Source organism: Corythoichthys intestinalis, chromosome 16 (genome assembly GCF_030265065.1).
Source record: "Corythoichthys intestinalis isolate RoL2023-P3 chromosome 16, ASM3026506v1, whole genome shotgun sequence".
Taxonomy (NCBI): Eukaryota; Metazoa; Chordata; class Actinopteri; order Syngnathiformes; family Syngnathidae; genus Corythoichthys; species Corythoichthys intestinalis.
In genome coordinates, this window is record NC_080410.1 from 12,169,282 (window position 1) to 12,197,252 (window position 27,971).

Consider the following 27,971-nt stretch of genomic DNA (forward strand, 5'->3'; position numbering starts at 1 on the left):
ACTGTATAGAACGAAGCTTTTCCTCATAACGCCTTTTATGCAACAGATCCAGTGAGTTTGCGGCATCAGAAAGCACCGGGTCTTCCATGAAATGCATTTTAAATTCCGCCATCAATTGAAAACAATGCTAATACAGAGTCAAAATGACGGACAAGTGGGCGGAACCATACAGCGAGCACGTAGTACGTGGGTAGGCTCTATTGGTGCTATCGTCAGCTAAATGTATTTCTGGTTGACACCATGTGGGGGGCCTGTTGACCAGGGAAAGAGGGGGAAGAAGGTGGGGGAGTCTATAAGCTATGTGATAGAAAGGGGTAGAGTGTACACAAATCATCTCTGTGATTTAGAACCCAGTAATCGTGTGAATCCCTGGTGAGTGTAAGCCCGTTGGCTACCGACCCTGCGCCGCCCCGCCACCAATCCCGGCACCGGGACCCCCCGCCCGAGCGCGCCAAATAACGTTCAGCTGCATGCGGGCCCCCCCGGGAATCCAGGGTGGTCCCCCGGGCCACCCGCGCGCCCATCTACCGGCCCTCGGGGATGGCAATAGGGGACGCACCACCAACCACTACGCCCGTCCCCAACCCCGTCTGCCCACCCGGGCCACGAACCGCCGCCGCAGCCCCTCAGCCGACGCGACACGCCAGGGGGCCCCCAGCGGCCCACTAAGCCCAGGGCAGGGTCCCCCGCCGTAGCAGGCAACATCCAGCTGATACGGCGCCCAGCCAGCGATCCGCGGTGGAGCACAGGGCGGATACCCAGTTAGAGAAGAGAGGGGAAGGCGGAAGCAGGAGAACACCGAGGAACCGCCGCGGGGCGACGCGAGACCGGAGCCCCGACCTTCCCCCATTCCCGCGGCCGGCCGCCCAGGCAGAGAGGAGGTCACGCCTCGGGAGCCATGCCATAGAAAAAAAGTGTGTCATGTCAAGTAGACAAATACAACTGAAATAACAAAAATATTTTTGGGGAATATTCCGATTTTCTGTGATTACTTCTTTGACAAAATTATTCAACCCCTTAGGTTTGTATAACTTTAGTACTTAGTACAACATCCTTTGAGACATTAACATCCTTTAGACCTGAAGCATTCCTTGACACAAGTTTCTTGCAGTGGTCCACAGGTGTCTTTGCCCATTCCTTATGGGCAAAGGCTAACATTTTTGGGCTTGCGTTCTGCAACTGACTTCTTCGAGTACCACCAGAGATTTTCAATGGGATTTAAGTCTGGTGATTGCAATGGCCTCTCCAGAATCTTCTAGCACTTATTTTGCAACCAAGATGTGGTAGATGTTGAGGTATGCTTAGGATCATTGTCCTGTTGGAAGGTCCAACCTCACCCAAGCCTCAGCTTTGTCAAAAACTGCATGGCATTTGCATCCAAGATCTCATGTATTGAACTGAATTCATAGATTCCCTGTACTTGAAGAAGCAAAACAACCCCAGAGCATGACTGACCCCCCACCGTGCTTCACAGTAGATAGGGTGTTCTTTTCTTTATAGGCATCATTTTTTGTCCTCCACACGTACCGTTGATCCATTGGCCCCAAAAGTTCCAGTTGGTCTTATTGCTCCAGAGAACAGTATCCCAAAACCTTTGTGGTTTGTCCACATGGTTTTTGGCATACTTCTTGTGCTTTGGAGTCAGCAGGGGGGGTTTGCCTGGAAGTTCGTGCATTGCAGCCATCATTTCGCAGTGTGCGTCTTATTGTCTGGGATGCAACCTAAATACCTTCCTATAACATGTCGTGTCGTACTTCCTCAACTGTCACACAGGGATTTTCTCCACCTTTCTCTTAAGGTATCGCACAGCATTTGCAGGCAGTAACCGCTTTCTACCACGCCCAGGTAGTGTTTCCACTGTGCCTTTGCTTTAAACTTGTGGACTTTACAACTCTTCACTTAGTGACGAGAGCTGTTGTGACGTTAGTTACTTCTCCCAAGATAAGTGCCCCTTTGTTTGTGTTAAAACGGATCATATGCTCCCAATTGTGTCTTTTGAAATTTTTAGTCCTTTTGCTATCTCTTTATATCCATATCCTTGCTTATGGAATCAAATGACCTCCTCTCTGAACTGGACTTCACCGTGTTGTAAAGATGTCATTAACTGCCAAGAAGAGCCATGTGTCACAGTCCTTCACATCTACAGATGTTTTCATCAGCTGTTTGACAACACCTGATGAAAAGTTTTGTTCTTAAGAGTGGTGGACGTAGCGGGTTGAATAATTTTGTCAACGAGGTAAACACAGAAAGGCCAGTAATTGGAATATTCCCATTTTTTTTTTGTTATTTCAGTTGTATTTGTCTATTTGACATGTCATTATGTGATGTTTTTATAAACAAGATGAAAAATGAATGTCAAACTTGCAAAAACACTTATCCACTGTGGGGGTTGAATAATTTTTAACACAACTGTATCGTCTGCCATTGATGGCAATAGACGTCCATTTCATTTGAATGGATTGGACGTCTACTTGTAATAAACTCATTTAAAGATGATTGGACGTCACATGGTTAGATGTTAGAATTTCCATTTGTTTTTTGGGGTGAGAAAATGTCAGTCACTAGTTAGTAAGGTCCAGATATTTCAACAACCTTTTTAAAGTCATCTCCATCTCTTATACATTTAATCGTTGCACCCTTTGACCAATGTATAGTGGTACCTCTACTTACGGACGTCTCTACATACAGAAATTTCTGACACGCCTCAACGGGAAAATATTGCCTGTTCTTATAAAAGACGTTTCAGGATAAGAAAGGCAAAAATACAGTATGGGTGGTATTTGCAGCTCCAGGGGTTTACTGACAGTAACGTACTTATAGCTGCTCTGCTATTGGCTATTGCCTAGCATTCCTGGCATCCAATTGGCTAAGAGGGACCTCTACGGTATGTATCCCAGCGTCCTTTTCATTCATTCATCCCTCATTTTCCGACACATTTATATGAGTGTATTTACTTTTATTCTTCACTCTATTCTTGGTGTTTTACATTATGCACAACTCTGATTTTATGTTTATTGTGCAATCATCTAATTGTAACATGTATTTGTTACATGTTTTGATGCATTTTTAGGCATTGCAAAAGATTTATGTCTGAATTTGGGGGGCTTGGTATGGATGAGAGCATTTACATGGAGAAAGTGTTTTTACTTACAGAATTTTCAGGTTACGTAACTACTTCCAGAACCAATTAATTTCGTAAGTAGAGGTACCACTGTATTGCAGATTCACCTTAATGATAACTGTCCCAAACCTGTTTTTATAAATGAGGCATTCACGGACTGTTTGTATTTCACTTTCTGCACTGACACAAAAAGTGACAGAGAATGAATGCCAGTTGCACACCACACCAGTATGCTGAAACTCATTTCACAGTGAAACTCCAAAGATTGACCACTGAAGAGTTCGGGAAAAAGTTCATCAACATCTCCGAATTCTTCACTCATCCTGATTGGAGAATGGAAAGATATGTCACGCTACATCATTTCCTTAAAATGGGAGGACGCCACCCTCTTCTGCTGCTAGCCTTTTTACATACATATATGGATTTTACCATGTGAAGACATTCAAATGCTGGTAATGTTAACATCTAAGTTGACCCTGGAGAAGCCTGTTTCTGGTGGAGCGGTGAAGCTGTAAGCTGCGTACGCCACAACGGAGCCCACCATCAAGCCTGTCATGTAAGAGACCGTCATAACGTTCCCTGCATACAGAAAGGAGCACATCAAAATGATCCATGCATCCAGTTTGGGACAGACGTAAGATAGTAAATAAAACTACATTATCTCTTACCAGCGAGTTCCCTCTGTTCCGGTGCCACTTTGCCAGCAGCCTGAATCATAGGCACAGACCCAAAGTAGCCGTTGGTGACACCCATGAGCAGGGAGAAGAGACAAGGCCAGGCAGGGTGGGCCAACGTAGGCGCGTGTGCTGGGTACACGCACATGATGAAGAGAGGGATGAAGACCACTCTCAGGCATGAAAAAAAGAGCAGGCGGCCTCCAGACCAGTCGTAGGGGAGGGCTGCCAGGATCTGAACACACAGTAAGTTGACGTAACATATCAATTCTTATCAAAACATTAGCAACCGTCTGTTTTGAAAATGAAACAAAAAGCTTATACAGTGGTATCTCATCATACGAACACCTCGACATATGAACCTTTCAACATCCGACGTAAAATTTGACTTCGAGATGCTCGGAATACGACGATTTAGCATCACAATTTCATAGTTTTCCCGCAAGACGGTAGGTAGCACAGTGGATTTTCTTGTGAGAGAAATCAACATGGGTTCCAAGAAGGTTAGTGCAGATTTTGAAAAAAGGAAGGATGACGCTTACCAATGAAATTAAGGTGGATATGATGGAACATGTCTACGATTGCAATGGTCATCCTCCGACCTCCGTTTGCCAGTCTTTATAAGTTAAGGTGACAACTATTATTATTTTAACATCGGCAAGGAAGTCACCAGCTTTGTCATATTTTTAATAGGGCTGTCAAAATTATCACGTTGTCGGGCGGTAATTAATTTTCAAAAGTAATCACGTTAAAATATTTGACGTGAAAAATTTTAAAAATTTAGTTAACGCACATGCCCCGCTCAAACAGATTAAAATGACAGTGTCATGTCCATTTGTTACTTGTGTTTTGTCGCCCTCTGCTGGCGTTTGGGTGCGACTGATTTTATGGGTTTCAGCACCATCGATGAGCATTGTGTAATTATTGACATCAACAATGGCGAGCTACCAGTTTATTTTTTGTTTGAAAATTTTACAAATTTTATTAAAACGAAAACATTAAGAGGGGTTTTGATATAAAATTTCTATAACTTGTACTAACATTTATCTTTTAAGAACTACAAGTCTTTCTATCCATGGATCCTGTTAATGCCATCTTGTTGATTTATTGTTATAATAAACAAATACAGTACTTATGTACAGTATGTTGAATGTATATATCCGTCTTGTGTCTTATCTTTCCATTCCAACAATAATTTACAGAAAAATATGGCATAATTTATAGATGGTTTGAATTGCGATTAATTACGATTAATTAATTTTTAAGCTGTGATTAACTCGATCAAAAAATTTAATCGTTTGATAGCCCTAATTTTTAATAATTTATCAGAACTTGTGCAACACAACATAGCTCCTATCCGCTGAAGCCGACGCCAACATCAACAGAACATGAAAAGTGAAAGTAGAAACTCTAACGCACCTCTCTCACGCTCTCGTCAGTCTGTTCAGGAACAGCATCCAAAACACAACCGCCACATTAAAACCCGATTTGTTAGATTATTATTATTATATTATTATTATTCCGATTTGTATTTATAATTTATTAGTTTCGCTATGTGTAATTGCTATTTGCAATTGTACCTGCTGTATTAATGATGGATTTAGCATAGGTTTTTGAGCAGTGGAAGGGATTAATTGAATTATAGTGTATTTTTATGGGAAATCCTGCTCGACATACGGCCATTTCGACTTACAACTCAAGGTCCTGGAACGAATTAAATTCGTATGTAGAGTTACAACTGTACATGCTTATCTGTTTGTCAAGGAAAAAACAATGATGTCCAGTGAATGAAAGGAAAAACATTTCATTGCTTTGGCTGTCACTATACTTTGCTGGCATTGATAAATGAACAAATATTTATTTATAATGAACACATTTTTGGAAGAATTGAGTCTAATTGGATCATCTCCCACAGAACCTCTAATGATCACAACTATGGAAGTCAAAAGTATCAACAGTGTTGTTGATCTTACTTCAAAAAGTAATTATTTACAGTTACAAATTACTTCTCCCAAGAAGTAATTGAGTTAGTAACTCAGTTACCTCAACCTAAGAGTAATTAGTTACTGGGCAAAGCAACTAGCGTTACTTTTCATGTTCTACACGTTCTTACATACCCATTCTATAACATCTTTCACATCAATTATGTTGAATATTATCAGTTATGGTTGTTTTGATTAAAAAACAAATCACACAAGGTTTATGGATACGTCATTCAAGAGAAGTTTAGGGCAAGTGACTATTTTTGGTAATTAGCATTTAGCCACGCTAAATGCTAATGTTCGCGAGAACGCGAATGCTATGCTTACGCTCCGAGCCACCTAGCATCGTGTATGCAACTGCATCACAACCCCCTTCCCTTCTCTCCTCTCCCGCTCTGCTCTCCTTGTGTCTCTCACATCTCTCGTCATTCAACCAAATTTTAGTAACGCACACCTTCACATCCTTAGTAACGGCAGCGGCGTTGTAAAGATGGGAAAAGTAATTAATTAGATTACTCACTACTGACAAAAATAATGCTGTTAGTAAAGTCGTTATACTCTAACGCCGTTATCAACAACACTGGTTATCGTAGTATCAAAACTGAAATGTATCTGGATACGATATTTGTGCGAAAAAGTACTCAAATATATTTTTGCACAATCAAATGTCACCAGAAATTTGTTGTTGTGAAGGATATTTGATCTTTAGTACTCTTGATAGCAATGGTAATGGAGAATATTTTCCTTGTTAACTCATTAGCTGCCATTGACGGATCTAGAGGTACAATTCATTTTGTCTGGTAAGTGCGAATGAACGTCAATGACACTGAAAAATGATCATTCAAAGCCTGTCCTGCCTGTTTAAATTAATTGAATGTCAATCATTGTCTGTGGCAAGCAATAAGTTAATTTTCGGGTCACTTCCTTGTTTATGGTACTTACGGGCAGGGCTGTCAACAGACTTGCAGGGGCCCGGGGACAAGAGACCATTAGCCTATAGGGCCCACCCCCTACCTCACCCCACCCCTGCCACTGGCTAGTCACGACAACATACGCAGTACTTTTAATGCTTTGCAAGCAATGACAGCTTAAATTTTCAAATTATTTGAAATGGGCAGTTAAATTTAACAGACCGTAATGTGTTAGTGACGGGATCTGTCGTTCACTTGAGTAAACGAATCCATTCCGGTTCGTTCAGTAAAAAGATTCGTTCAAACAAATCGTTCAACGAATCGTTCGCCCCCCCTCATCTCCCTCCCCGCCAAAATGAATCGTTCGGTTAGTGAACGGGAAGTGACGTTGCCGAACGAATCACCAAAGACCGCTTCGCAGTATAACTGAACGGGAAGTGACATTGCTTGGTCCCTCCCTCTCTTGCACACAGGCTCCTCATTGACCACTCGTCGTAGTTTCAAAAATGAGTGACAGGCGACATCATTCTGCTTTCACAGACAGCCTCGTCTCCCTCCAGCTGCTGCAAAAGTGAGGGAGAACTTCCGCGTCGTCTGTCCTAGTGCAATGGGATCAAAGTCATGGCTTGTGCTTGCATTTCGATTTAGGACACGGTTAAACATTTTCCTTTTGTGGGGGTTTGGAGTCGGGGGCGCACGGATTTTCTTTAGCATGATCTTGATCACATATACAATGCTGCTGCTACCAGCAAACGCGGCATGCTTGCTGTCACGAAAATAAAAATAAATCGAAAGTTTAATTTCTAAATATGGAGCGACCAACACATCATATTTACCTCTCGCTCTGTTGTATTTTAGTTTTTATGCTCATCACTATTATTTTTGGTCTCTATCGTTAAAACTAAAGTGTAAATAGCTAGTTGTCAAATGTGCTGCTCTGAAATAAAAACAATACTACATTTTGATAGTTGCCAGTTTAATTGCAAATCAGTATTGAGATGATCGTATTGAATTTTTGCACTGGTATTAATAAATAAAATAATCCGGTCAGCTCCCCTGTCGCCCCCTCATCTCAGATCGTCAAATGCTGACGAGAAATAATTGTTTGCTCTTTACGATGTTGCCTTTCTACTCTCATTAGTCTGTTAAGAAAAATGTAGCCATATTGCGACATCTCCCGTGTCCGCGTGCGTTGTTTTTGGACGCTTGAGTAGCACATGATGGACATAATTTGTCATACCAACAAACACCCGACACGCTCTGACACGAAAAAAAAAATAAAACAGTCGGAAAAAATTGACATGTATATACACTTTCATTGCAAATCAGTATTATGGTGATCATACTAAATATTCTTTTTTTCTGTGCACATGAGGTAAATATCGCTGCGATGAAGCCTCCATATAGTGACAGTTCTCTGCCCCCTTCACTGGCGTCACACGACCACAGCTCACTTTGGCTTGCCTCGTAGCTACCCGTGTTTTAAACTACTGTAAATGTGATAGTATGTCATCATAGGTAGTCCCGAGTCTGTTGAGAAAAGTAAAACACCAAACCATGCTCGCTAGATTTGTGTGGTGTTTTTGTCTGTTTGAGCAGCATTTGATAGGCTCCACATTAACAAATATGTGACAAAGTAATTTCCTTCGATTTTTTGACTCGTTCACCGCATTACTGGAAAGTCAAGTTAGCAGCAAGCTAGGTCAGGAACCGGAGGACCGAGTCACTGAACGGGAAGTGACATAACTCAGTCTTGCCCCCTTGCGTGCACGCTGGCTGCTTATTGGCCACACGTGGAAGTGAGTGACAGACACCCTGATTCTGTTTCCGCCCCCTCCCCTGCCCGCGATGAGGCTGGCGTCTGATTGGTTGTGTGCGATGTCAGAAGACGCTGCCGCTTGCTCAACGCCCTCCCACGCAGGGAACAAGCCCTAACTTCATAGAACGAATCAGTGCAGATGGTGATTAGTTCGGTCTCGTTCACCCAAACAATTCGTTCAAAAAGAACGAATCATTCGCGACCGATACAACACTATAATGTGTATGGGGTGCCGTTTGTAAAGCAGTACATGCTGAAAATTACGACAACATTTTCTCACATTTAGCGCCACACAGTGTTTAAAATGTGGTGTAAAATCTTTAGAGTCACTTTTTTTGCACATTTAAAACATTATTTAGTAACTTAATTTTTTTTTTTAAAATAAGAATTATTGGACCTGAATGTTTAAATCCAGAACTGAATATTTAATTTAAATCTTAAATCTATGTCCTGCATCCCAAATGTTAAATCTGGAAACGGTTGGAACTAAATATTTAGCTCAATATGCAAATTGACATGACTGGAGACTGGAAGTAACAAAATAAAAGCTGGCGCACACAAAATACTATTTAAATAGTTTCTCCTAAATGTGTATTTTAGCTATATATTGTTATAATCACAAAGGCTCATGTCCAAGAGCCGACCGACTGCCACCGTTGAGTAGGTTTTATTCATTTTTAATCAATGTAAATAGACAGTCTGAGTTGCTCCAGCTTTTATTTCGTTACTTCCGGTGTCCAGTCACGTGAATTTGCATATTAAGCAAAATATTTAGTTCCAACCGTTTCCAGATTTAACATTTAGGACATAGGTTATAAATTTATGACTAAAATTAAATATTTACTTCTGGATTTAAACATTCAGATCTAAAACTTCTTATCAAAAACTACATATTTAAGTTGCTAGATTGCGTTGAAAATGTGCACAAAAAAAAAGTGTCTCTAAAAATTTCAAACCATTTTAAACACTGTGTGGCGCTAAATGTGAGAAAATGATGTCGTAATTTTTAGCATGTACTGCTTTACAAACGGCGCCCCATAAATGTGATGTGACAAAATATAAAACAATTTCCATCTATTGTCACATGTAGGCTAAAATACAATACAACTGAGAGTGCTACGTCTGCCTGCTAAGCAACAAAACAGTATAACTAAACATCCTGTGCCTGCCCCCCCTCCATATCCCTGGGGTTATCAAGCCCTCAAACGGTGATGGATTCGTATAAGCGTTTGCTATAATACACAGTGTGTTGTAAACCCAAGATAAATCCAGCCGCCGGACCCGAGTCAGTTCAGCCTTGCACACTTGCTCCCCACAGACCAACATGTATCCCTGATCTCCCATCACCTTCCCTCTCCTCGGCTCAACGCGAGCAGCATGTATTGTCATTCCGCAGCTCAATAGGCTACAAGCGGCCGGTGAGAGACTCAAATCGGGTTTTGGTCACGGTGATCGCGAATGTAAACGTTCAGTGTTAGCGGCTGTTGTTCACTTACCGACATCACCGTCCACAGCCAACTCTAGCCCTAATTCTCTGGCTTCTTGTCCCCCTTTTAAAGACTTCATCATTTTTTCTCGTTCATCTCTGTGATCTTCATCTCTTTTTCTTTTTTCTTTTCTGCGCACCCGATTTATGACAACTCGCCATGTTTAGAGTTTATAACAATGACAGATTTTAATTTCCCGCTTCAGTGCACGTATGTAGTGTAGCCTTGGTGTGCCAGAGCGGGGTCAAACCATTCTCTGCTAAGACAGAGAGAGTGGGAGTGGGTTGTTCAAAAAAAGGAAAAAATACAGTATTTAAAATATTTAATATGTTTAAGTTTTAATAATATATTGAGTAGAAAATAATATTTAATCAGACAATGATTTAAATAAAAAATAAATAAATTAATGTAAAGTAAAATAAATTAAGGGTCATTCAGGGGCACCTGTGGTCCTGAGGCCTGGAACAACATACCCAGTTGCCCCCCCGTCGACGGGCTTGCTTACGGGTTAAATTCCTGTTGAGTTTTAGACATTTGCGGGTCACTTCCTTGTCTTTGATCATGTCCTGTTTATTTTAGGGGATTTGCGGGTAACTTCTTGTTCATTATGTTTTGTTGTTTTTTTTGTCAAAAATAATGACCATGAATGGGGAAACTGCAGGAGTTAACATTTCTTATTATTTTTTATATATGTTGTATCGTTGTATCAAAAATGGTATCAAGTATTTTTTGGGAGTATCCATATCAAATTGAACATTTTTGTATCATGACAACAGCAATCACAGTACATTAAGTGCCATGGAATCCTCAAATTGAATCTCAGATTTCATCCATCAAAGTAAGTCCAAATTCCAATTTATCACAAAGTGTCAACAGAGCTTCATTTTCTATCCAGAGTTTTTTTTTTTTTGTGGTTACTATTAAATAATAAATATACAGCTACTTTCACTTACCTTGCCAACAAAGTCAGACATATTGAATGTGGCCATGATGAGGATGGGCAGCCACTCTCCTAATGTGTCATTCCTCATTTCTGACTCGAGGCCGGGGAACAGGCACAGGGTGATGCTGTAGGTCACCGCTATGGACAGCATGTAGGCCCAGATCACACGGGACACCACGTAACGGTGCAAAATCATGTCTGGTAGGACAAGATGACCATACATAATTAAATTATTAAATTAAATAAGATTAAAAACATGTAACAGGTAAAGATGATTTGAAATAACATTAGCACAATAATGAAGTTACCTCGGACACCGGGCCAGGTCCTTCTGATTTTTATTTTGGGGGCATCAAATCGAACATATGTCCCACCAACAAAGTCCTCAAGGGCATCTTCTGTTGTGGGCTGCCCCATTGCACCATTCCCCTGAAAGGAGAACAGACAGTTTAATTAACCATCCTGGTTGTATCAAATACAATAGCCTTTACAAAACATTGATATTACCATCTATATACTAAACAATGTTTGAAAAAGATGAAGATGAGTAGCGCAACTGTGCAAACATTCAGGTTGGACCTATTTTGGTAATTTTTGGAACTAACACGAGCCAATGCAATTAAAAGATGTCAATTTGTATCACTGAGGGCATAGATATAGACAACTCCATTCACTGCCAATCTCAGCGGCTCCACTCATTCCCTTTAAAAGAATCGCACTTACAAGTGGAGTACTGTTGCCACGATACTAAAATGATACCAAAAAAATGATTTGATATCATTTTTGATACTACATAAATACAAAAAAAAAAAAAAAAAAAAAAAACAAAAGTGCAAAATGTTATCTCTTTCTATATTTCTCTATTGGTGGTTATTACTTTCAACAACAACAAAAAAGGTTCCTTGAATTGCTCCCAAATTAGCAGGAAGCGACCCTGGAATGCCTCAAAATCCTCGGAAAGTGACGCAAAATTAACTGAAATTGACCCATGTGCCAAGAAACCAGAAGAAAGTAACCTGAAAATGCCCCAAAATGTACCGGAAGTGAACCGAAATCAACAGGAAGTAACCTGTAAGTATCCTAAAATTAACAAAAAAGTGATACACACAGTAATTAACTCATTAACTGTCATTAACAATTAGCCAATTCAGTAACTCATCAACTGTCATTGACAATTAGCCAATTCATTTAAACTGGGAAGATCTGATGTGAATGCACATCTTTCAATGCAATTGACAGCACTAGACGGCAAATTTATTTTGACTGGTAGGGGGCAACATTTGTTTATTCACTGCCAACCCTTCCACTTCAAATGGATTGGACGTCAAGCGCCATCAATGGCAACCAATAAGTTGAAAAGGAAAGTGCAAAAATGTCCTCCATTACGATCAAGAATAGTGCAAATCATATTTACCACATGAAAACAACTTTCTGGTTATCTGTGATAGTGCAAAAACAAATACTGTAAATAATCAAATATTAATACTTGCATCCAGAGGTGGGTAGTAACAAGTTACATGTGATCCGTTACATTTACTTGAGTAACTTTATGAGAAAAATGTACTTCTAAGAGTAGGTTTACTAAGCTATAGGCCTACTTTTTACTTTTACTTGAGTAGATTTGTGAAATAAAAACGCTACACTTTGCTACTTTGGGCTACACAAGAGTTGTTTAATTTTTCCTCTTTATTCTAGATATTAGATTTATTATTTTTTTAAACAGCAATGCTAAGAGTAGCTCTACCGATTTCACCAATAAGACGTCGCAACAATAATCACATGCCTCCATTATACCAATCAGACGCAAGCTTGCCGTTCTATCTTGATGCCAGCGTGTTCAATCATGCGGCGTCTTAAAAGCACTGTAAGAAAATGAAGTATTTGATATAGAGCACTACCCTCAAAATGACTCAAAAGCGTGAATCTTGATCTCTCTCCCAGTTTTTATTTGGCACAGATTGACCACGGAAAACCGGAGATATGATCCTTTTAATTTCAAAATAGTAATTATGAAGGAACTCTTCACTATTCAAACTAGAACTATTTTCTCCACCAGAGAGCACTCACGCTCGTTGGACGAATAATGGTTCATTAATGTAATTTTTTATGTCTTGTCGGAATTCAAATATTTTTTTTTGTATTTCTTTGGCTTAATGTGGTTATGTAATGGGTTATTTACGGTATTATTACAACAACAGTTCGTATAGATAACTTTGTGCTCAGGAAAACAAATACCATCGTTAAAAAATCCAACAAAAATATAAGCAGTTACTCCCAAGGCAAGGCAAGGCAAGGCAAGACAAGGCAAGCCAAATTTATTTATATAGCACAATTCAACACAAGGCAATTCAAAGTGCTTTACATCACATGAAGATCCTAAAAATCATGTTAAAATCAATAGGACAATGTTACTTATTACTTGAGTATTCTTTTCACCAAATACTTTTTTTTACTGTACTTAAGTACATTTTTTGGATGACTACTTTTACATTTACTTGAGTAATATCTTGAAGTAACACTATTCTTACTTGAGTAAAATTTTTGGCTACTCTACCCACCTCTGCTCACATTTCACTTCTTTGGGTATTGATACTTGAATACTTTTTTTTACTTTGGCAACCCTGAAGTTGCAACCTAACTACAGTTAAATATGCTGAAATTTTCACGTGACCAATGTAAAATCAAATAACATAAAACGGTATCTTTGTTAAAAGAAGCCTGTACAGCTAGCAACCTTGTATAGCTTCACATAACAGAGACAACTCAGCAAAAGATAACTGATTATTACACAGCGACACACATTAATCTAACTATGGCTTGTGTGTCTTTCAAGATTTTTGAGGCTCTTTTTTAAAAATCATTTGTTATTTCTTATAATAATAATTATTATTGTATTTATATATTTTTACTAGAAGGCAAATTAACAAAACTTTTCCATTATATGTATCACTTCAAAGCATTTCTTCTCAAATGGAGAGATGAAGATTTAAGACGTGGAAATATGACAAAACGTATGTAGCGTTTAGCTTTGACTTTTAATACAGTGAGAGACGAGGAAAGACATTGTTCATTGTGTTTAAAAATGGTTGCAGTGGACAGCAGGAAGCCAAATTAATAACAGTTTTTCTCAATTGCTTTGGTACGTTTCTCAGATCAGAATTGCAATTCTCAAACTACTTGTTCAATCCTCACAACATCGCATCACTAGTGCACGTCAAAAAAAGCAGTTTTTTCATTCCTTTGAGCAAGTTGCAAATGTTTTTGTGAATCCATTCAAATGATTTTGTACAACTCTCTGCTGTTTCCTACTTTACCAGTTGCATCGGTCATGATGGTCAAAATGGATTATCATGGGTCATTACGTCATTGAATAAGCCCTTACTTGCAAAATGGACGAACATGTTGTCAGAATATGTCAACATGTGTGTAAATATTTCTGAGCATTTTCATTACAGTGATCCCTCGCTACTTTGCGCTTCGAATTTTGCGGTTTCAGCCTATCGCGGATTTTTTTTCAGTCAAAAATATATATATATATTCATGCATAAAAAATTTAAATAATGGAGAAAATATGGTGTAAAATCTGTCCATTCCCTAACAGAAAGCAGAGCCCGCCTAACTCATATTCCACCGCTCCGATTTGCTGGCCAGCATCACTTGGGAATATCAAAGCTGATTGGCCGAGATGTTTAACCTTGCTGCTATCAAAGGAAAATGGCTCCAAAGCGCCATCCACCTGCCCAATCCTCTAGCGAACCCAAGAAGAAAATAAAAATGATGACTGTGCACGAGAAAGTTCAATTACTGGACATGCTTAAAGTCGGCCACAGCTATGTGTCTGATGCACGCCATTACGGACTAAACGAATCAACCGTTCATTACATAAAAAAAGACGAGGCGAAAATCTGAAAGATCGCCTCAATGTCGTTTTCCAGGGACACTAAGCGAGTCGTGACTCCTTGCAACAACACGATTGTATAAATGGAAAATGCACTAACAGTGTGGATATCGGACTGTCGGGAAAAGAAGGTGAGTCTTGACACAAACATGATTCGGGCAAAAGCCAAAGCGCTGTATGACAGCCTCATTCCTGAAGGAGAGTTGAATCAAGGTGGCGGTGATGCCGACTAAGATGAAGATGAACCACAGCCTAGTACCAGTGCTTCAAGTGAAGAAAATTGTTGTTTTGTTGCCAGCAAGGGCTGGTTCAAAAAATTCAAAAAGAGGTTTGGACTTTGCAGCGTTACATTGCATGGGGAGGGCTGCTCGGCTGTTCATTACGCTATCTCCCGGAGCAGGTGTTTAACATGGACGAGACTGGCCTTTTTTGGAAGAGGATGCCATCCAGGATGTTCCTTTTCAAGGAAGAAGTGAAGAGGCGAGGCTTTAAGGCCCACAAAGATCGCGTGACTCTCAAGCTTCTCAATAAATCATCTTTATCTTCATGACCATTGTTCTGGAGTTTTTTTTTTCATTTATCAAGATCATCAGTGTGGTGAGTACATTTTATTCATCTTATGCATGTTATTAATATTGCATTTACTTTTCTAACTAGTGTACTGTATACACAAAAAATATATAAAAAATGTAATATACATAAAATAAAATTCTCCTGTATCCAAGCAGCTGAACAGGACAGGTTAAAAAAAAAAATAAATAATAATAATAATTTTGTTTGCTACTTCATGGTTTTTCAACTATCGCGGTGGGTTCTGGTCCCCATTAACTGCGAAAAACGAGGGATCACTGTACTCATTTTATGTAACTTATTTTAACCTGCCAAAATGTGTAATAGTTTGGGAGAATGTGAGTTTCCACCACACCAACATAATCAGGGAATGCTTTGCAACCCACAACAGAATGGTAATGGGGTTCCTACCACTATACTCCACATTCCTCAATTCCATAGAAGAAATTTTCGCCACATGGAGATGGCAAGTGTATGATCGCCAGCCTTGCAATCAGATGACTCTCTTGGATGCCATGAATGCAGCAGGCAGTGACATCACAGCAGATGCCAGCAGAGGCTGGGTAAGGCATTGAAGAAGATTCTCTCCACGCTGTATAGCAAGAGAGGAAATCCATTGTGACGTGGATGAAAATTTGTGGCCATACAGAGAGGAACGTCAAGATGTGTAGAAATAATGGGTGAATAATCCTGACAGCATTTGAAATTTAGTTGTGCCGATTGTCTTATGTTCACATTTCTAATTTAACTTTTATGTTATATTTCTTTGTGATACTCAGTGCTGTCTTTTGTTTTCGGTATTGCAATGACATGGTCTGCAAAGGTTGTAAATACAGTAAAAATGTAAACTGAATCTTGTCCAGTCTTTTGCAATCATTCTCCCACACACAAAGGTGTAATTTGCAATTTTCATCAAAACTTACGTACACCATATTCAGCATCACGGCCTTCCACCAGAGTAACTGTTCATTTGAGAGCCTGACAAAGCAATTTGACTATCTTGTCTGTACACAATGAAACAAGGACTTATCATTCTGACAGCACTGACATGTTCGTTGACACAGAAATGTAATTTTGGGCGAAAGACTAAGAATTTTACCTAAAAAAACAAGACTTTGCAGGTAATACATGTTGTTTTGCTATTTGTGCAACATGTTGTGAGGATTGGACAAGTAGTTTTGAGAATTTCAATTCTGATCTGAAAAACGTACGACGTCACATAAAGACATTAGACCCCAAACACATTGATAAGATGCTTGATTTTGTTTTCAGCGAAAACGTGCCGAACATTGCCAACAATTGTCTCTCATTGTTTCGCAGTGTTACATCAGTAAACCAGTGAGCACTGTTAGCATCATATAAGGTGGCATACCAATTTCTCAGTGTAAAATAAACCCACAGCATAGCAAAGGAGCTGATACTGCCTGCAGCAAAAATAAAAACTGTCTCTCTGTTCAATGACACTGTCGTTTTTGTTCTATTTTGTTTTTTTTCTTTTGGTCAAATCATTTGGCATATTGTCCTCATGAGTTAATGTTGCTAATCAGTTTGAAATTATTATTATTATTGATTTTATTGAATTTAATTTTTCAGTATCAATTGGTCAAAAAATGTACTTGTGTTTTTACAGTTTGTATGTGACTTTTCTTTTTTTTTTTTTAAATTCAGGCAAATTGATGCGCATTAAGTCTTTTCTTTTCCAAACAAAACAATATTAATAAAGTTACACTTTTTTGTAAGTTCGTCTTTTTCGTACTTTTTTTTCTTTATTAATAAATAGGACACAATGTTATGCAGAAGCCGATCGATCGGGTCCGATCACGTCATTTTCAAAGTATCGGAATGGGCAAAAAAATATCGGCCATGCCTTTTTTTTAATATATATATATATATATATATATATATATATATATATATATATATATATATATATATATATATATATATATATATATATATATATATATTTTTTTTTTTAATTAAATCGTTTTCTAATTGTATTTAACGTTACAGACATAATATGTTACACTCATCCAGAGTCTTTAGCTTAGGCTTAAGGTGGGGTTATCAAATTTATCCCGATAACGGCGGTAATTAATTAAAAAAAAATGTATCACGTTAAAATATTTAACGCAATTAATGCATGCGCTGCACGACCCAGTCACGCATTGTCACGCTCAATCTGTAATGGCGCCGTTTTACCTAAAAAGAGAGATAAAAGGCAGCGTAAAATGAGTAGAGTGAATTTTGGCAGCATTTGGAGCCTTTTTTTAATTGGCTAAAGCCTTACAATCCCTCTCCCTACGATTAGAAATATCATGGGAAGTAATGTGGGTGTCACATCTCCTCCCCCCTTACATAACATGTCCCAGAAATAAACACAAAAATACCACCGGTTTTTCCCTCATTACTAATTACTTACAAATCCAGTCTATCAGGCGGTCGCTTGTTGCGTGTAGGATAACGACGTTCAACAGTCACTTCCGATTTTCCACTTGTGGAAACAGGTTCCGATACCGGTTCAGTTTCTGTTTGTGCATTGGTTGAATTAGACACAATTACAGCAGGATTGTTTGGGTTTGACACATCCGGTAAGCTAGACATTTCTGGTATTTCTGACACATCCGGTAAGCTAGACATTTCTGGTATAATTACACTGCTAGCATCATCACAATCAATAGACAGTTCTGGAGTAGTGTCTGGTGTTCCCAACAACTGATCCACATGGCGACGCCAAACACCATCAGCTGTCTGAACTGTGTAGGAAACAGGCCCAGTTTGAGCAATGATGGTGGCAGGGGCCCACTTTTCCTTACTCTGGTAACTCCGGGCCGTAACAGAGTCACCAGGTGCAAAAACTCGGTTCTTGGAATGCAGGTCTCTGTACTTGACTTGCTTCCGTTGATCCATTTGAACAATCTCGCTCAGGGTTGGTGGTTTCAGAAGATCCATGCCAGTTCGTATCTCTCGAGAAAACATGAGGCTCGCTGGCGATACTTTGGTAATTGCATGCACAGATGTTCGGTATTTGAGGAGAAATTCGTGTAGTCTCTGATGGAGTGTACTTTGCCCTTGTGATGCTTTGAGAGCATGTTTGAGGGTCTGCACAAACCTCTCTGCCAAGCCGTTGGTTGCCGGGTGATAGGGAGCTGACTTAATGTGTTGAACCCCATTGGCTTGCAGGAATTCACCCATTTCTTTCATTTTAACAATACCACTGTGACCTGCATGCAGTTGCGCAAGCATTTTAGTACGCAATGACTGTGGCAAACCGGTGGTATTTTTGTCCTTATTTCTGGGACATGTTATGTAAGGGGGGAGGAGATGTGACATAATTATGTCACACTGCTGTTGCCATAGTGTGCACTTCCTGTGGGCGTGGTATTACAGTATAAAAAGGAATCACTGTTATGTCTCTGACATATATGATGAGAAGCACACTGAATAAAGAAGTGTTGTTCCATTCAAGTCTCGGCCTTACATGTACTTAGATCAGGGAAGTACATAACAGTGGGGAAGCAAGGTAGCGATTGATCTTTTTCTTAACACCTTATGTTGTTTCCCAGTGCAGAGAAGATATATAAATTGGTAGCACTACGCACAGTCATGGTTCCACTTCCCATCATGCATTTGGGCATGGCTACAGTATCATTTACTGAAAGCTCAACAAATACACTAGATGGCAATATTTAGTCATAATATACAAAGTCACAAGTCTTTCTATCCGTGGATCCCTCTCACAGAAAGAATGTTAATAATGTAAATGCCATCTTGAGGATTTATTGTCATAATAAACAAACACAGTACTTATGTACTGTATGTTGAATGTATATATTCGTCCGAGTTTTATTCATTTTTTTCTTAATGCATTGCCAAAATGTATATGATCGGGAAAAATTATCGGGAATGATTGGAATTGAATGGGAGCACAAAAAAGCAATCGGATCGGGAAATATCGGGATCGGCAGATACTCAAACTAAAACGATCGGGATCGGATCGGGAGCAAAAAAACATGATTGGAACAACCCTAATAATAATAATTTTATAGCTTTAGTGGCAACAGAGAGTTGGGGGCACGAAACTTTTATGTCTTCCTGGTGCTGGCGTAACAGAAAATAATTGTGATCACTGCTTTAAATGGACCTTAATAATAATTTTAAAAATATATTTTGTGTGAATGAAACCTTCACTGTCCAATGAAAAGCATGATCATATACAGTATTTCCTAAAAACAAAAGCTTGTGCAAGTATGACTTGACATTTTATAAGCCGTGTCGCTGTGAAACAGGTCTGATATTTTGTCATTTCCCTTTTGAAGTGTGAAATTTATTGACACTAGAGGCACCATATATCACAGTTCATGAATATATTCATATCTTGCAATGGTCTGTTTTCCCCCTTTGTTACAGCAGCACCATACAATATTGGCAGCATGATTTCAGCTTCTTATCGCAACATGGTTTGTCGGATCGTTGTGAATGACTGCAGGTTGACGTCAACACACGCACACACACACGAGAGAAAAATCCATTAGTTGATTAAAAGGTCTCAGGAGCCAAAAGGAACCACTCTTCCTGATTATAGCCCTAATGTGGAGCACTGCCTTAGTTGCCATTGGCAACCAACACAAAGAACTCCCTGAATCATCCCCCGGATTCAGAGGCAAAACACAGACACACACGCACGAACAGTGCTTTAAGTGGGATGTTCCTCTCACACAACAGGACAAATGCACAAATAAAAAGAGGACAGCCTGAGGTCATGTCGCGCCCTTACAAGGCTGCACACACATACTTATTTGTGATACTCAGCTTGTCTACAGGTGCAAGATGGTGCTTCAAATAATAAAGCACTTGTTAATAACCTGTCTTGTACTTCCTGTCTGACCTTCTCATGTTTATTTAGTAGGATGCTTTTGCTTCGAGGCCGTTGGACTCATTCACTTCCATATCTCGAAAGCTCCATCTGCCTGTCTGTCTGTCTGTCTGGTTTTTTTTTTTTTTTTACCCATTAAACCCTCGAGTGACACTCATTTCTTGTTCCCTCTCAGCGTTCTTCCACCTGAGCAGTAACCCAAAAGCAGCTGTGGTTTAAATTAATAATTCTCAGAGACAGCCTTTCCCGCTTTAGTGCTAACACACACAGAGATGCTTGTAAGGAATAAAACATTCACAACCATTGAGAGTGATAGATGTCAAATCCAATTCAACTGGGATGGCCAGCATTGAGTGATCACGTTTCACTGCCATTGATGGCAAAAGACATCCAATCAAACTTGACTAAGGGGCTGGCAGCAAACGTCAGAGGCAGCCAGAGGTGGGTAGTAATTAGGCCTGAACGATATTGGAAAAAACTATTGCTGCGATTTTTGGGGGGTTTGCGATATTATATTGCGATATTAAAAAATATATATATATATACATATTTTTAAAGAAATTTTCACTAAATGAATTGAATAGCTGTTTGGAAAGACTTTAGATGACTCGCAATGACCAGTGTACAGTGATCCCTCGTTTTTCGCGGTTAATGAGGACCAGAACCCGCCGCGATAAGTGAAAAACTGCTAAGCTGCGCCCCCCGCCCCCCAAATTTTTATTTTTTTGTGTGTGTGCTCAATGTATTTATTCAGATTTAGCATTGGAAAGAGATACATGTCAGGCATGTTTTTTTCTCACTTTTTCCCCAAAGTATGATTTTAAAAAATGTATATACATATGAATAAATGGTTTTAAGGACTTCAAATGTAATAATTATGATCAGTTTTAAACATAACTGTCCAACCAAAATAATTTTTGAACAGGAATGAAGTACTGTAGTAGAAAAATGCTTGGCTTTATTAAATGCTTCTGTTTACCTAACATGGCTGGGACTTTTGGTGGACATGTAGAAATTACAAACTCCTCATGATCACTTCTGGCATTTAATTTATATCTCAAACGTCTCCAAACGCACACACATTCATTCCAAAGCGGCTTCCTTGCAGAAACTGTTTAACAATGATTGACAGCTGCTGTGCTGTGATGTCCGGCTTCTTTGGCAAGATCAAAGATACAAGCATCTTAACTTTAATAAGCAAGTGCGGCAGTGACTGTGAGGTTCAAAGAGTGTGTGAGGCTCTGCGCAGAGCAGAAAGCAGGGCGTATGTGGATTAAAAAAAATAAAAACTATCGCACATCTTTGCGATGGGACTATCGCGCACGCACACATCGCGATGGCGATGTTTAAACGATATATCGTTCAGGCTTAGTAGTAATGCATTATATTTACTCAGTTACATTTACTTGAGTAACTTTTTGAATAAAATGTATTTCCAAAAGTAGCTTTATCAGGCCATAATTTTTACTTTTACTTGAGTAGATTTGTGAAGAAGACACGCTACTTATACTCCGCTACATTGGGCTACACCAGTCGTTACATTTTTCATCCTGATTTTACATTTTAGATTTGACTTTTTTTTGCCAGAGACGCCAACAGTGGCTCTACCGGTTTCACCAATAAGACGTCGCAACAATAATCACATGACTCCATTATAACCAGTGTTGTTAATAACGGCGTTACAATATAATGGCGTTACTAACGGCGTTATTTTTTTCAGTAGTGAGTAATCTAATTAATTACTTTTCTCATCTTGGCAACGCCGTTACCGTTACTGAGGCGGGAAAGGCGTGCGTTACTATGCGTTGCTAAGTTGGTTGAATAAAAAAAAGTCAGAGAGACGGACTCACGGAGACGAGAGAGCAGAGCAGGAGTGGGGAAGACGCCGTTGCAAACGTGATGCTAGGTGGCTCCAATAATACCTGACTGTAGCCTACAAACTACGCCCACATGATACGGTAAATATCACATATTATAGAACTAGATGCAAATGATAGACACGGCTGCATTGGCAACATGTTTTAACACTAGAAGTCCCAGCGAATTCTGGATCATGAGGATTTGCCATTGGGAAAGGCCAAATTGGCCTCTGCTGGGCATTCTAAGGACTACCTGTGTTAGTAAACAGCCGTCATCTTAAAGCAGTAGACATCTCAGGAAGGCTCTGTTGTAGACATCCTTCCTAGCGAACCTACTTTTTTTTTTTTTTTTTTTTTTTTTTTTTTATCTAAAATGGTCCTATATCGGCAAAATCTTGACTTAAATCTATCTTTAGATGATGAAACAGTTTTAAAACTTACACATGTTGAAAGTAGACAGAAGGGAACTAATGCAATAGCGATAACACATAGCAACAGAAGGGAACTAATGCAATAGCGATAACACATAGCAAAGGTTACTATCTAGTTATCGCAATACCCTTGTGTCTAGTTAAGTGGAGGGTAAAGAATTGGGCTAGGGCCAATTGTCCCAAAAACCCTTTAATCTTCACATTGTGTGACCTTTTTTTTTTTTTTTTTTTGAGGAAAAAAAAAAAAAAAAAGAAAATTATCACTAGTTACTTTGCCAAGTAACTAATTACTCTTAAATTCAGGTAACTGAGTTACTAACGCAATTACTTTTTGGGAGAAGTAATTTGTAACTGTAATTAATTAGTTTTTAAAAGTAAAATTAACAACACTGATTATAGCAATCTGACTCAAGCTTGCTGTTTGATGATCACGCCCGCCTGTTCAGTCACGTGGCATTTTTAAAGCACTGTGATAAATTAAGTATATGACATAGAGTGCAGATTTTAATCGCTCTCCCAGTTTTTATTTGGCACCGATTGACCACGGAAAACCGAAGATATGATGCTTTTAGTTTCATAATAGGAAATATGTTTTCGCCACTAGAGGGCATTCATGCTCTTTGGGCGAATAATGCTTCATTTCTGTAGATTTTTCAAAGATTCAAAGATTGTTTTTGTATTTCTTTGGATTAATGTGGTTACAGTGTATCACAAAAGTGAGTACACCCCTCACATTTCTGCAGATATTTAAGTATATCTTTTCATGGGACAACACTGACAAAATGAAACTTTGATACAATAAAAAGTAGTCTTTGTGCAGCTTATATAATAAAGTTGATTTATTTTCCCCTCAAAATAACCCAAAATATAGCCAGTAATATCTAAACCCCTTGCAACAAAAGTGAATACACCCCTATGAAAAAATGCACATCCCTAAGTGTCCAAATGGAGTACTGCTTGTCATTTTCCCTCCAAAATGTCATGTGATTCGTTAGAGGAGTGCTGTCAGCATTGCTGCAGCGATTGAAGAGGTGGGGGGTCAGCCTGTTAGTGCTCAGACCATACGCCGTACTCTGCATCAAATTGGTGTGCATGGCTGTCAACCCAGGAGGAAGCCTCTTCTGAAGACGGTACACAAGAAAGCCCGCAAACAGTTTGCGAAGACATGTCAACAAAGCACATGGATTACTGGAACCATGTCCTATGGTCTGATGAGACAGGCTTTCTTGTGTACCGTCTTCAAAAGAGGCTTCACCCTGGGGTGACAGCCATAAACACCAATTTGATGTAGAGTACGGCGTATGGTCTGAGCACTAACAGGCTGACCCCCAACCTCTTATGTCTCTGCATCAATGCTGACAGCACTCCTGTAACTTTTCATTGTGTCAAAGTTTCATTTTGTCAGTGTTGTCCCATGAAAAGATATACTTAAATATCCTCAGAAATGCGAGGGCTGTACTCACTTTTGTGATACGCTGTAGGTAATAGATAAGAGTACAGTATAATAATAGCAGTTCATATTGATAACTTTATGCTAAGAAATGAACACCATTGTTTAAAAAAAAAAAAAAAAAAAAAATCAAACATCTTAAGCAGTTACTCACAATGTTACTCATTACTTGAGTATTCTTTTCACCAACTATTATTTTGAAGTAACGCTACTCCTAAATTTTTGGCTACTCTACCCACCTCTGGTGGCAGCCAGTGAGTTAACCCCTGGTTGCCTAAATTTTTTATTTAACAAATATACAGTACATAAAAAAATGGGGGAATATTTAAGTTCAATAATAATAATAATAATAATAATAATAATAATAATAATAATAAAACATTCAAATAAAAACAAATTAATTCAAGAAAATACTTTTTTTGGAAAATATAAAAATAAATAAGGAGGAAGTTATTTTAAAAATTCCTGCATTTCTTTTTTTTTTATTTTTATATTTTTTATTTTTTTTATTTTTTTTATTTATTAGTTTCAATTAATTTTTTTTTAAAATAAGTAAACGGAAGCACTGGAGACTGGAGAAAAAAATGGGAGAAAAACATGTCAGTTTTCGATTCTACAATGTACAAGTACTTTTGTAATCCTATGACAAAAACCCTTTTCAACATAGGTATAATCTGAAGATAGCACTTGGGAACACATTTTTGGTTGTTTTGAGTCCGTCAGCTATATTTAACTGATATTTGGGTACAGAATCCACAGCTAATATCAGTCTTTCGCTACCATGTCAAGTTTTTTTTTTTTTTTTAAACTTTATTTCCAGGATCCCTGTTTTATCAAAAAGAAGAATAAGAAGCCAGAAAAACACTGTACTTAAAGGAACTAAAGTAGTCCCCTGGGTTAAGAACGAGTTTCCGCTTAAAACGGAATTAACCCTTTAAGTACCCCTTAAAAAAAAAAAACCAAAATCCCTAAATACCTATTCAAAAATACACTGTAAAAAATTGCTGTAAATTTACGGCCAATTTTGAACACTAAAATACCGTTTTTGTGTTAAACAGTTTATTACTGTAGTTAGCAATGCATTGTGGGTTACCAGCATTAAAGCAACAAGACAAATGCTGTAAACCAGGGGTGGGCAAACTATTCCACAAAGGGCCGCAGTGGGTGCGGGTTTTTGTTGCAACCCATTAAGAGGACACCTTTTCACCAATCTGCTGTTTTACAAGTGCAATCAGTCAATTGCAGTCAGGTTTCTCATTTCTGCTGAAACCGCATTGGTTAAACTATCTGTGCTGGGTCAGTTGGAACAAAGACCAGGACCCACTGTGGCCCTCAAGGACCGGTTTGCCCACCCCTGCTGTAAACGGTATGTTAATGTTTCAATTACATGACACTACTGTATTTTTTGGATACTGAGTTTTGACTGGAAATTTGGACCATGGTCAGAAATCTGACATCTTTTACATTGTGGCAATACAGACTGTGTTTTTTGCCAATTTAAATTAAAATAACTAGATACCGCAAATAATTTGCAATCAAATCCTGGAGGACATAATTAGCCATAATTTGGATGTTGGAGACTCTTCAGAGGATGACTTTAGATGACATTTGCTCTTCAGTGCTTGTTCTTCAACTTATATTGGGATTTATGTGTACCAATTATTGTATATTAAACTAAAGTTTGGAGGATTGCTGGATAGCGATATATAATATTGATGTTAATTCCTCTGGAGTGCCAGTAGAGGGCAGTTTTCTATTGTTTTGCAAAAGATGCAGCTGAGTGAATTTTTTTTGGGAAATAAATAAAAGGTGTTTGCAAGTGAGCGGTTAAAAAGGCAAAATCTGAGTGTCTCATATGTATCCAACAGTGGAATTACAATACGATAGAATTTATTTTTAATTATTTCTCTATTCATATTATTATTTATTTAAAGGGTATGTAGCGGCAAAGGGGGTGTGGGACATCAATAGAACCGTTATGTGCCAAAATAACAAATATTGATAAAGTTAACAAAAAAATCAATCAATTTAATGAGCAATTATCGAAAATAGATCGAAAATGACGAACATTCCCGAAAGTGTTCCGGAAACAGCCGAATGGGGCGGGGACGTCATGACAAGTGATTGACAGTCGAGGCGGAGCCAGGTGCCATTGTTTTTTAACGACGAGAGAGTAGCGTTGGGGTTTGTTTGACGAAAACGTCACAAAAATGGTTCAAAACTGCTGTGCTATGTGGTGTACAAATAGTTATTTATCGGAATATAGTATCCATGAGTTCCCGAACGCGAAAAAAAAAGCTGGACTACGCAGACAATGGGTAAAGTCGTCCGTGCAAAGAGGGCTAATTTTCTAGACACAGCCTCCGGCACGCTTTTCTGTGGTGCGCATTTTCCACCTGAAAGCTTCTCGAACTATGGACAAGTGAAATCGGATTTTGCTAAAAGATTGCTGCTCAAAGGAGATGCGGTGCCGACCATACACGCGCAGCCACCTAAATGTCCCGAGATATCAAGAAAGAGGACGATGACTAGCAAAGGAGGCTAAGGCTACAGGAGGGGAGCAGCCAAGCTCGAAATGGCCAGAGTGAGTACTCTTTTATAATAAAAAAAATGTCACGCATTGGATACAGGACTGGACACATGTATAAATTATCGTTCGTAAAATATATAGAACAAATCCTCTGATCCCATTCATATTTGTGTCTGTTGGCAGAGCGAAAAGCTATGATAGCGCAATAAATGATAATTATTCAATGCATTCCTTTATTTTGCAGTCACGGTGTATCAGCTTCACAAAAAGAAATGCAAAACAAATCATTGGTGTTTCCCACACGATCTGCTGCCGATGTTTCATCAATGTCATTGCTCCCCTCAATGACCGTTTCATTACGCTGCATTGGCGTTCGTTTGGGCTCAAATTGGTAACCTAAAACACCGATTAAAGCTTCGTAACTCTCCTCGTCACCATTAGATGAACATTCGTTACGTCCTTCTACGTCGGATTCGTCGCTGAAACTAGAAACGAAATTGTCTGCCATCATCGCCGCCATTCAGTATTAAAGCACTGAGCCTTTTTCTTGTTGAAGAAACACCCCTCACTGTCAATTCTGAATTCTCTTTTATTGACAACGAGGGGTGTTTCTTCATGAGGGAACCTGGAATATGTGCAGGACGAACACAATGCATCAGCATAAACAGCTCAAAACACCCCTAATTCTCCCCTCACTAGAAGGAATTATATTGATGCAGACAGGCGCTGCCCCCCTAGTGGCCGGTGGCACTCTCTTCACGCACACAATCTGCCAGATCTCGGGCGCCGGTCGTTTTAGCTTGACAATCGAGCCAAATTTCTCTCATTTTCTTGTGTGTAATTACACGAAGTGGCATGATATGAATACAAAAGGCATGTGTTTATGGATAAATGATGGAATATTAACATTTTCCCAGGGCATGACATACCCTTTAATACATTTATTATGTTTATGTTTTGATTGTTAGTAGTTTTAAATTTTGATGTTGCAAATGTTAGCTAAATCCATTAGTCTTAGCTGTAGCGGATGATGTCTGGGGCCTCAGACTAAAACACAATCACATCGACGCAAACACCAGACTGGATGTTTTGTTGGCCTATAGGCTATATTATCATATTATTTGACGTCGCCTCCATTCTATTCTACTCATATGTTTCTTGTTGTATCCCCACTCTGATCTAAACTGGCCCTTCTCCAAAAATTGTAGTATTCCATCACCCTGAAGGCAGATTTACAGTATGCTTCTGTGTAGCGGTGACGGCGGACCTACGCCATTAACGCAGACCTGATTATGACCCTACACCATAGCCTGACGTGCACCTCCAAAAAGTCCTGACAACACATCACGTCAACGCACTTGACGTGAACGTCGAAGGACTGTGATTGGTCCGCTCAGAACATTGTTTCCGGATCAGCACA

The 27,971-nt window shown here is 39.1% G+C and overlaps 1 protein-coding gene across 3 annotated transcripts in view; it reads right to left on the reverse strand.

Moving 5' to 3' along the window:
* Positions 1-216: 216 nt before the first annotated feature.
* slc29a4a (solute carrier family 29 member 4a) overlaps positions 217-27,971 on the reverse strand; it is a 40,641-nt gene continuing 12,886 nt past the window's right edge. For 2 of the 3 annotated variants that reach the window (XM_057860538.1, XM_057860540.1), the window contains exons 8-11: positions 11,246-11,366; positions 10,948-11,135; positions 3,790-4,030; positions 217-3,700 (exon numbers count right to left, since the gene is read on the reverse strand). In XM_057860538.1, the coding sequence (XP_057716521.1) occupies positions 3,564-3,700; positions 3,790-4,030; positions 10,948-11,135; positions 11,246-11,366 (687 nt within the window). In that variant the 3' untranslated portion in view covers positions 217-3,563. The remainder of the gene's footprint in view (positions 3,701-3,789; positions 4,031-10,947; positions 11,136-11,245; positions 11,367-27,971) is intronic. The other variant, XM_057860539.1, reaches the window with a different exon arrangement.